This window comes from Protopterus annectens, chromosome 6.part0 (genome assembly GCF_019279795.1).
Source record: "Protopterus annectens isolate FY-2018-M chromosome 6.part0, PAN1.0, whole genome shotgun sequence".
Taxonomy (NCBI): domain Eukaryota; kingdom Metazoa; phylum Chordata; order Ceratodontiformes; family Protopteridae; genus Protopterus; species Protopterus annectens.
Genome location: NC_056737.1, coordinates 329,844,410 through 329,856,825, shown reverse-complemented (window position 1 = coordinate 329,856,825; position 12,416 = coordinate 329,844,410). Strand labels below are relative to the sequence as shown.

Here is a 12,416-nt window from a genome sequence, read left to right as displayed (position 1 = left end):
CAGTTGAACCCATGTCTTATGGGATATTCAGTGACTGTCACTGTTGGAGTGACACCACAAAAATGGGAAAATGGGCCTTGTGGTTGGATGGATGGATCCATGTGTTTTTTGACCACCTGCTGAAATTTTTAACTCAGTAGTATGCAACATACTTTTGTAGGAAACTGACGTGAAATGAAAGGTAAAATATGAAACATATGCAAGTATTTCTGGCTTACGTATCTATGAAACATTAGCAATATTCTTCAAAATGCCATATAACACTTTGCCATACATTCTGCTTTACTGGTATTCCTTTTTCATCATAATAAATATGAGTTTCTACATCAATCCCTCACATAAAAATCAGTTAAAAATCCCAGCATATATAAGATGCCATTATTAAATGCAACCACGGTAATGCTATTTGAAAATAACTTTATTAAGCATGCAAATAGTATCCATTACTACTTTGTTATATGAAAACAGAACACCAGAAAGGTGCTGTTAGAAAGATCTTACTGTGTGTGTCTTATGATTCTCCTTCAGAATACCATTAAACACTAGACCAAATATCTTTCACAGAAGAAGCAGTGTATTATGTGTTCAGATAAGCACTACCTTCTTCATGTGGTCTTCATTTCCTGATTAGGTTCTAATGTGAATGCTTCTTCTGTTACCTGTAACACACTTAACTACTAAAGAATTATTTCTTGTATAAGCTGAATTCTACAGTAGAAAAGCAAAGGCACTAGACACTTAAACAGCACCTTTGTGGTCTTTCTGTTGTCAGATGACATGATACAGATACCATCTCCACAATGTTAACAGAAAGCTTTTTAAGAGGGATAACTAAGTGATTGTTCTTTTTTGTTCTAAAAATAGGTGGTATTTTCTTGTGCTGAATAAGAAACTCCTTGTGGTTTGTAGTGTATAATAGTTTGATTGTGGTTAAATATGTCTGTGAGGTAAAAGATATGTAAAAACTTAATGAACATATATTACATTATCTATATGCCTACCTAAGACTTTGTTGACTGAGTAACTAGGTTGCCATGACCCAGGTGTAATAACATTGAGAGTTACACTACAGTTACATCAGATATACTGAGGAAGCATCTTTCAGTGAGAAACCCATCCCTAAATGTCTAACTCCACCTGGACTACTTACACGTTTAACCTTTAGTCACCTGTAGTTTATCCTTATAACAGAGCTGTACTTTTAGATTCTTTGCACTTTTATATGCAAAAATTGGTCTGTCAGTAATAAATCTACCAATATCATTATTATTTTTGTAAAATGTGTAGGTACATTTAACAGATGTTTTCAGCAAATTGTTAAAATGTTTAGAGGAACTGGTAAATTCTTACAAATAATAATGATATTTGTAGGTTTATTAGACTCATTTTTGCATTTAAAAGTACACAGGCAAATGTGGGTCAAGAGGTAAAGTCTGAGATCAGCCAAAAACACTGCAAATCAAGCAACAGTTCCAAAGGTGGCTCAAAGAAGAACAGAGCAATGTAAAATCCAAAGTTTAATAAAAATCACATATTAGACAATCTCTAAGCTTGTCAGTTGTTTTGCGTGCAGTTCATTTAAGTTTATATCCTACATTTTAATTAATTGAACTTTAATAGAGGAAAGGTATCAAAGTTAGGGGATGCTTTTTACAATCAGTGTAGCCATTTGCATTACATGTAAAGTATTAATAAATATACTATCATTGCATATTTTCCTGATCTCTTTATATTGCTGGGTATTATAAACTCTCAAACTATCCTTTGTCTTTGTAGCTTGTTTTATAACTGCAGTTTCAGAAATACTCGGTTTTCTTTCCTATGGTGTTTATCTTTTAACTTTCGCAATGGTGATAGCATCTTAAATGTAATTAAGAAAGTAACTTGGTATTATATTTCATAGCTATATGTTAAAATGCATAATTTTTTATTTACTTTTCTATTTATTGACCATAAGTTGTGGTTGTATTAAAATGATTGCCATAAGAAACAAAGTAAGGAAATGTCTTATGAAAATGTTGTGAACTAAAATCATCAGTGAGTGTTTCTGCCCTCTTGTATAATGTTCATCCAGTCATATGCACCTGACTGAGAAGTACATTCATTAAATTAGGTTGCTATGAATAGAGGCTTGTTGTTGGCCCAAGGTACACTGACCAAAGGCTTAATTATATTATGTCTTGGAAACAAGAGATAAAGCCCCCTGTAAGGAGATATTAAGGAAATGCCCCTCTTCCAAGAAGAACAAGCCAATTACAAATTACAGTAATCACTTTAGTTTCATTTGGCCCACTTTTCAGTTAAATGGATTTTAATTGATTGACAGTGATCCATATCAAAACAGATCTCTTTTGCCTGGTAATGTATTTGATATTTTCTTGAACAGTTTTTATACGTCCATCTGAAGAGCCTTCTGTCAATATAAACATTCTACCACATATCTTTAGTACTTAGTGACTAAACACAAAAAAACAATTCTTATTTCCATGGGGACTGCACAATTAGTATAAATACCAATACCACCCAAGGCAATAAATGTTTGCAATGTGCATTTTATATAAATGTTAGAAGATATCATTCATATCCAGAGGAAGATTTCCAGACAGATCCATGTAATAAACATATACGTCTGGTGTTAAAGAATGGCAACCTTACTGACAAAAGCAAAGCCTGTTAACAGCAATGACCATGCAACATAAAGAAACAATGTGACTGGCTATCACAGTTTTTGATCTCTGTAATAAGAAACTAAACTGATATCAAACGCACCTTTTCATACAGTTTAAGTTTCCTCAAATGTCTTCTTAGGTTTCTGCTGTATGATTTTATAGCAGTAGAATTCACCTGCAAAATAACAAGTAAATCAAATGTGAATATATACATATATAAAATAGTCTATGACTAGTTACGTTTTTAAGTGATGTACATCACATGTAGAGTAGTCATGTTGTGAATAAAATATTTTGTGTATACTTTATACAAATCAGCAAATCCATTCCAGCATCACAAAAACTTCCTGTCTAACCATAATGGCTATCATTCAGGATGATAAGAATGCAGTCCCTGTGTGGCACGTATGTTTCTGATTACCCTAGCCACTTGAAAGTTGGGGAACTGCTGCACCAAACACTGTAGAGCTGTGTGTCATACGTTAAAGGAAAAAATCTATTTCTGCCCGACCACAGATTTATTTTATTTGTTTTCTGGGATGGAGCACTGATCTTCATGGATCTCTTTTAAGATTGAGTCCAGGAGCAAGACTTGCACAGAGTCACACAGGCAGGTAATGGAAGTTTCAGGAATCAAACCTTGCACCACTAGACGAGAAGAAGAAACTCATTAATAGCTCATTAATCCTGTAAGCCAACTGACTGGCAACTGCCAATTTCTATACCTTTATATCCATAGTTTATTAGAAGACTTGCCTGAGCTAGATGGCAGTTGCACTGTGACATCCAGATTTGAATCAGCCTCATAGAGAAATTAAATCCAACCAGTTTCAACAAAAGGCTGCCTTTATCAGGAAAAAAAAAATATATATATATATATATATATATATATATATATATATATATATATATATAAAATATGGTTCCCCTTCACAAGATCGAATTCCTATAAACTTAAAATTCATAACTCCGAAGCCAGAATCTCGAGTTTACAGAACCTTGAAAATGTGAAGGGGAAATAAAAAAAAAAAAAACACCTTTCTAGTGTTTTTGCAGGGGGGCTTTGAACTCTGCACTCCCCACACCCCCCTACTTAAATATTCCTGCTCCAAGATCGCACTACAGCGAAGGAAAGGGAAATATCCCATTCCGCGCTATATGCATAAGCGCAAAACGGAACATTTCCCAGTACTCCGCGATAGTGCGGTCACACAGTTCTTAGATGACAGTCCCCTGCAAAACGGTAACTGAACTCTTTTTTTCTAACCCTAAACTTCCCATTCACAATTCCGAGTGAATGGAAGTTCGGGATTCTGGTCTTGAGCTTATGGATTTCGAGCTTCCATTCATTCGATCTTGTGAAGGGGAAATATATATATATATATATATATATATATATATATATATATATTTGTATCAAAATTGCAGTATTATTATGTGCTGAAAGCATATAAAAGCCCATATACTGCATCTAAACTGAAGTCATAGACAAGCTAAACTGTATTTCAGTAGGATTTTTTGCATAGAAAAAAATCATATGGCTTCACATTATGCAGTAACATATATTATACCATAATTTAAAGTGCAACAAATTTAGTAGTTTGAAAAAATGTACAAAAAATAAAAAGTGTGCAACATATTTATTGAACTACAAAATGGCATTGGTATGCAGAAGAAAATGTACAGACTTGCAGCATATGGTCTCACAATAAAATGAAGAACAAGATGATAACAAAGCTTTTAAAACACAATGTTTAGAAAATATAAATTTTGAAAAGCCAACGTGATATCCTCACTGACTCACCATGCTACCAAAAGTCAATTAATCAGCTGATGTTCAGCTGTTATCTCACCCATAATTAATATAGGCATCAGCCCTGTTTTTCCCATTTTATACATGGGGTTGAAGGGTTACATCAACAGTGACTATTACCGAAAGCCAGTTTTCACACATCCAGGTAGCATCCATCAAATAAAACAACTTATATCATGACTGCAATGACTGAGGGGCAATGTAATATTTATGATAATATAATATTATTACCTAAAAGTAGTTACATGTTTCCACATTGAACAATAACAAATAAAGTGAAATAAAGTATTCAAAATACATAAAAACATAATAAATACACCTATTAACACTAATTACCAAGAGTGGATAAAATTAAATTCTAGACAACAGAAAAAAAAAACAAAAAAAAAAAACAAAGTCATCCTATGTGGATTGTGTTTATGCCTCCATGCCCACTAAACTGGAACTGCACATGTGATGACATCATAGATAAAAATAAATATTAAGAAAAGTGTCTACAATAGTACAGTGACTGTACATGACAAATGGGTGCATTAACTTGAAAAATTGCAGACAGGTCAGTTTAAAGACCAGCTGCATTGAAGCCGATAAAGTAAAGCTTATTATCCACTTTAAAAATTTATGCCTACTTTTAACCCATTTACTAACTGTTGAGCTCTGTGATAGCTAAGGCAGTGGTAGATTTTGACTTTCATATAATACATTTAAAATCAGTTGTGATTATGTACCTTACCATTTCAAATTTGTATTTAAAACACACTGCAGAAATGTTATTTTTCCAAGAATAACTTCTTGAAAACCTGGCAGGATGCAATTTTCTCAGATCTCCCCAAACTTCTTCATAGATTCACAATCCCAGAAAATATGCCCTCATGAGCATAAAGTATCTTGTTAACACCTCCAGCACACTGGATCAGAAAATGTGGAATATAATTTAGAGTTCTTACATTTATAAAAGGTAGAGATTAATCTTTCAGTTCAATAATCTCTATTTCCAAGTGCCCTTACCAAATAAATGTGGAAAATAATCCACAATTAGTACCCTTTTTACAATTAGTACCCTTTTCACAACATCTGTCTGAATGCTTATCTTTTTACTACATTAACCCAAAGGATTTACATTTAGATGAAAAGAATGCATATAATACCTCAGTTGCTTTACAGAGGAATTAATAACCTTAAAGACTATATTTAAGGAAAGGTGACATGTACGCGACCACCTCTGGATGGAAAGTAAATGTCAGACATAAATGTACCTACAGAGATCTTTATGGTAGATGTTTTCCTTTGAATTTATATTTTGAAACGATTTAAACATAACCCCCCCACAAAAAAATTGCATTTTTATATCATATAATGACCACAAACTGAGAACGCTGTTCCATTCTTGTGGTATTTCTTTATATAACCCTCATTTAGGTAAAACAAAGGGGATTGATTCTTAAGCTTGATAACACAGCAAAACTTCTTGATTGATCCCAGCAGAATTTTGATATTTGAACTTGCCATCTGGCTTTTCCCTAACTATACTTTCTTAAATGTATTGTCATATCATGAATCCTTGCCTTCTAAGGTCACTGGTAGTGCTGCCACTCCAGAAAAATCCAGGTCTTGATTTTAATTGTTTTCATGTCTTGCTATGTTAATTAAAAACTAAAACATATCAATGTGTCGAATCTGTTGACAGTTATGTAGGTGAGTGCTGTTTCAGCTGAAAGCACTTTTGTCATTAGGGGAGACCTTCCTTTTCTCCACAGATGTGCAATATCAGAATTGGTATATTTACATTTAGGGGTGTGAGAGATGCTTTCCCACATAGAGTTGCATGGAACTGTGCATGGGAGAGGAAGCATGAAGTAGATCTTTATCCTCATGTGCTCTAGAACAAGCATTAAAATTCAAATGTAGCTAGTCTGTGACCTCACAGGCAGTTTCTAAGGACACTACAATACCATACGATAGCATGGCTAAAGAAACTTTCCTCTGGGAGCAGCAACAATCCAGGTGACATGTCTTGAGTCCTAGCCAGTGGGACCTACAATTCCTTTTGATGACACCATGGCAGTAGACAGCGTTACATTAACTAAAGATCTGAAGACCATTTGAGCTTTGCTTGACTCATTAATGGATTTACTCAGAACTACAGCTTTAGACAGCTGCCTCATGTGAAGCCAAACTGCACTGCAAATAATGAGTTAGTGATGGGACAGCAACACACAGTGATTACAGAGCAGGAATCAATCATTGCACTCCACTCTAGAAAGGTAGAGGACCTCCAAGAGAGTAAGGAGAAATTAGCTCTCAAAATAGACTACCATGAAGTCCAGATCTGCTGCAATAATTTATGAGTAACAGCCTGCTGCAAAATGGAATGCATTAAAAAGGACCTTTATATTCAAAAACATCTAACCCTTCCATCATAGAAAGGACCCGCCAAATAAATAACAAAAACAAATCCCACAACCTGTCTAAACACTTTATATTTCAATTCTTAGATTTTAATGAGCCAGAGGTCATACACAGAGTGACTAAAGAATGGAGTCAAGCATTGAAAATTGCACCAGACTGGAGTGCCACCTCATTTAAAAAAGCAAATGGTGCCTTATCTGCAAACTTTTAGGGACCTGGGCTATGAAGTCAATTTGTTCTTCCCTGTTTTTCTCTGTATTAGTAAAGCATCTATAAAAACTATATTTCATTTTCCTCAGCAAGATGAAAATGTACATTGTATATCAACCAGTTGTAAAGTAAGGTCTTATGCTAATGCTCTCTGTGTTATGAGTGGGTCCTCTCAAAGAGGAAGGCAGCATGAATGACTGGCCTCCAATTCACTATAAAGCAGCAGCAGCTTAAGAAATACAGAGATCTGATAAAGCCATCCGTCACCTGAGAAGATGTCATGAAATGGAGTTTACAAGAGGAAGGCATCTCTTTATCCTCTACCAGAAGCCAATGTAGCCTGTGGGTTATGCACATGAAGTAGAGGGTTTGACAGATAAAGAGAATATGTCTTGTTTGGGCACAGTTATCTCATCTATTGCAATTGGTCAGTTAGAACAGTTATGGACTGGCAATGTGGACCCCAACCTTGTTTTAAATTTGACTTTTTGTTATCCATTGGATAAGGGAAATATCCAAAAAAAACTGAGTGTAGTCAGACTCAAACCTGTGTGACAGTCTAAGTAGTGCTTTTACAGCCACTGACTGGGGTAGCTATTTTGTTCACAATATGCAGCTGGATAAAACTCTGTTAATTGTCTCAGACAAGCAAGTCAATGCTTAAGGCTGTTTTTATTATTAGGCATAATAAACAAACCTGGATGGACTTATATGAAGTCACAAGGGTATGAGTTATTTTTTTTTTTACTATGGGTTGGCTTGTCAAAGAATTATACAAATTGCAGATAAATGACCCCATCTCTCATATAAGCACTATAATGACAGAGTTAAATGGAAGGTTAATTTAGATCTATTCTTTTTACTTCTTTCTTTTTCACCCAAGAGTTGTTTTCTAACTTTATACGTGCACTCTTTTTTGCTGATTGGATAAATTGTACCTTTTTAGTTAGTGCAGTTGTTTCACTGGGGACTTTTCTGTCCTCTTCTGGTCTAGTAATAATTAACTATAACTCTTCCATTTCAGTATTACAACGATGTTTGGTTCATTGCCTGGAATGTAAAAGGAGCATCCACAGTGATAAAAATGAATGCCATACTTAATGAACTTTATCAGTGTGGTGCCAAACTGGGTCTATGTCATACGAGCAAATCACACAAATTGTGAACGCTCATAACATTGAACGTACAGGACCTCGAATTTCCTATTGTGGGGGGCTGTGCTCCCCACACCCCCCGCTAAATATATATTCCAACTCCAAGATTGCACTACAGTGAGGAAAGGGCAAATATCCCATTCTTCACTGTACATCGATCTAAGAAAAAGCACTTCGAGGTCCGGTACTTTCGATATCATGAGTGTTCACAATTTGTGCGATTTACTCATATGATATAGACCCGCCAAAGTACCCTATCTACTAGAAACAAAGATTAAAAGAAAGTTGTGAGGATAGCCTTTGCAAAGTGAAAAGGGCTAAAAGTTTTTTTTTTCATGTGCATCTGCAGCTAGGGGTAGTGACTCTTACACATCATTCTTTGGGATGGATGCTTGATAAAATCAAGACTTATCACCAAGGTACACTGGTAGTGGTTAGGGTCAATGTAGGATATAAACGTCAGCTTTTAGCTGATTTCTATAGCCTCAGCAAAGACAATCCCAATATTTTGGATGCCTTTAGTAAGGAGATCCATGCTCTTTTCTGAACTCAAGATGGTCTAATAGTCAACTAGTAACTATTGCGTCTTCCCAAAATCTATAAGAAGCTGTGTTTACATATTTTTGATGTATGGAGCTTGCTCCAGCTGACAGACAAGTAATATTCCTTATTATGCCTTGAGGGCTGTCATTAGGCTTAATTACTGGTTGGTAAACAGTGCAGTTTTGCATGTAGTAAAACCTTCAGAACTGTGAAACAGTACTCTTTTGGGCCATTATATAGTTACTCAGCATTTTACAACTTGCTCACCAGCCCCTACTTTCAAATAATGAAAGTTAAGCCCTTTATTGTTGCAAAATACTGACACAACATAATCTGGCCCATCTTATAACAAATTATTTAGCTGGTTTATTACATTCCGAGGAAACTGCGGTGGTGGTGCTGTGGTAGCATTGTCACCTCACAGTAAGACGCTGTCCAGTTCGAATCTCAGCTAGAGCATCTTCTGTGTGGAGACATGCGTGAATGGGCGTACCTTCGTTGAAGGTTGTGCATCAGGGCTGGTAACTCGGCACGTAAAAATCAACTACCAATCATTAGCGGACCGGAGTCCTACTGTGGCGACCCCTAACCGGGAAAAGCCGAAAGACACAAACATTACAGTCCAAGGGAAATATGCTTACAAAATGAGGAAACGTCAAATATAAATGTTGGGCATTTGTGAGGCAGATTAGGTTTGAGACGTCAGAGGCACAACAGCATCATCTCCCTGTACTTTCATCCAAATGTATTGTCGCAGAGAGAATTTAAACAATCTAGTTACTCTATCAAAGAAGTATTATGGAGAAGCAAAAGTTGGAAACATGAGAAAAGGTTATACAATTTCATAATATCCATGACTTATGAGAATGATCTAAGTTGCTAAACTGAGCAGCAGGGATGTCCTCAATCAAGATACTGCAAGAGAAATGTAAAGATATTGATCGCAAATCATGTATTGCTACTATATGGGATTTAGATGGGGTGGTGCATGTGGGACCCTTACAAATAAATAAAATCCTCCTTAGAGTGCATACCACTATTGCCACCCACAAGGTTCTAGCACCCTGGAATTATGCACCAAGCTCTGTCCTCCTGATCTATCTTGAGATCTCCTAGCCTCACTCTCCTGACCTATCACATTGAAGAAACAGAAATTGCCATAGACAAGCTTGCACAAGGGAAAGCACCAGGGATGGATGACCTAATGTCTGATTTCTATAAATCAATTAAAGAACAATTACATTTCTCCCGGTTATGTTTTTTTTTATCAAGGAGCCATGGAAGTTGGGGTTGGGGAGTGTCCCTAATGATACTACTACAGCACAGGTCATGATGTTCCTTAAACCTCACAAGGTTCCTCTGTCACCAGCTAGTTCTAGACCATTCTATTTATTACAAATAGATGTTTTTCAGGATGCTGGCATTGAGACTGGAAAATATTGCACCAAGAATAGTCTCTGACAATCACCTGGGTTTTAGAAAAGCAAAGGGGAGACCCGGCCCAATTAGAACTTGGCTCAATATTCAGAACCTATGACTGGGTAGTAAATGGCTGACTGGTGCACTCTTACTAGATTTTAATAAAGCATTTGATTGTTTGAACTTCAAGTGTATTTGGAAAGGGATGAGACTGAGTTTATTAGCTGGGTGCAATCGATGTTATCAGAACCCCATGGCCTGCCAGTATCCCTTCTGAACTAATACCACTGTTGAAAGGTATCAAAGAAGGTTTTCCTTTTTCCCCTTCTGATTTTTATCTTATTGGTCTCAGTTATAGATGAATATTTCCAGACCAAGTGTGCTGGCTATGGATAAGACCATGCATCCACTCACCACTTGGTTTGCAGATGACTGGGTAGTGTGGTTAAGGGTTCCAGCAAGTTAAATTAGCACTGTTCAGATATGTTTGAGTCAATTACTTTGATCACATGGCTTCAAGCAAACAGATCAAAAACCATGTTCCACACATTTTCTCTTTGAATCACAATCATTAATACCATCTCTTAATACTATTTCTGTTATGAATAAAGCTTCTTATTTGGGCATTGCTATGTCCATAGACATGACTAAATTGGTGTAATTGAATATGAAGCCTATGGAAGACATATTGGGATACTTAAATGGAAAAAGAAAAAAACTGCACTTTTGTAGACCACATCCAAGCGACTAACACCTTTTTTGATTCCCAAGATACTTTTAATTCTGCAACACTGACCTTATACAACTTTTTCTGACTATACTTATAAGGCACGAAGGATGGTTGCTGACTTTATCTGGGATGGGAAACAACACAAAATCAATAGGAGAAAATATTTATTCCCACCTAGTAGGGTGTTTTTAAGTTCCCCACTTTCTGGGATGTGACAGAGATGTGATTAGGCAAGGATGAAGAGGAAACCACTGCTGGAGCTTTGTGAGGTTTTTGTTAGATTGCAAACAATGCCACCCTTATGACCAATTCATACCTTCATAGTTTGGGATCCAGGGGGTTAGATCTATGATTTGACACTGCCTTAATTCCTTCCCCAAAAAATTTAATATTCTTATTTAATCCTCTTTACTTTTATCTATAACCATCCATGTTGTTAGTGAATAGTAACAGAACTGGATTGAGGCAGGGATATATTCTCTTTCTGATATTTTGGATGGGGTTCTAAAACCCATGACAACATGGATTGATATTAAAAGGGTTAATCCATATTTACAGCTGCAGTGCTGCATCCCAAATAGTGTTTTTAAGGATAAAACCAAGTAAAACCAGTATAGTTACATGGGATCTGGTAATTCCATCCTTTCATTCAGAGGTGCCTCCTAGGTTGAATTTTTTTATAACCATCTGATGGAGGATCCTATGGACATCAATGATAAATGGAATGCAATGTTAGATACCTCAGTCATTAATAATAAATTGAATATTTGTCTTAGTAGATTATGGGGTAAGAGATATATATTGCTTTCAAGATTTGCCTACTCCAAAATGCTATATCATTGGCACCTCACTCCAAACAGGCTCTTTAAGTTTGGACTTAAGAAGTATAGCAATTGCTGGCACTGTGTGACATCAGATGTTCACTGCCTGAGGATAAGCAGGCTATGGAACATCATTACTGATTGGATATTTGGAGCTTTAAGGATGCCTAAGCTATCACATTCAGATTTTATGGTCTGGGTATTTTAAATTCACACTTCCAGACTGAAAGTCTACAAATAAGATGGATATTCACTGCAATTGCTACCATGTTATCTACCATGTTTGCTAAATGTAAGAGTTATGAGACTTGTAAGTACTCAACTTTTTTAAAATATCAAAATATACTTAGTTAATGGTCATATAAAAGGGCAGACATGGCTGAGTGTCATGGATATTGGAGTATTTTCATTTTTAAACATCAGTCATCATACGGTTTTAACCTCCCTTTATTGTATCTGTTTAGCTGTTTTCTGTACTGTACTATAATGTATTTCTTTAAAACCATCCCTGACTGATGTAGTGTTTAAGCTAGTAAGCAATGTTTCTACAACAGAACTGTATTATATACTGTAGGAATGAACACTATTGCAATTATTATATGAACTTTTTTTACAATGAGTTATCAAAATAAAGTTGTGATGAGTTTA

The 12,416-nt window shown here is 35.7% G+C and overlaps 1 protein-coding gene across 1 annotated transcript in view; it reads right to left on the bottom strand.

The window, feature by feature from the left end:
* LOC122803833 (interferon lambda-3-like) overlaps positions 1-12,416 on the bottom strand; it is a 51,572-nt gene that overhangs the window by 20,578 nt on the left and 18,578 nt on the right. Inside the window, exon 5 of the mRNA XM_044073517.1 lies at positions 2,770-2,844. Coding sequence (XP_043929452.1) covers positions 2,770-2,844 — 75 coding nt within the window. The remainder of the gene's footprint in view (positions 1-2,769; positions 2,845-12,416) is intronic.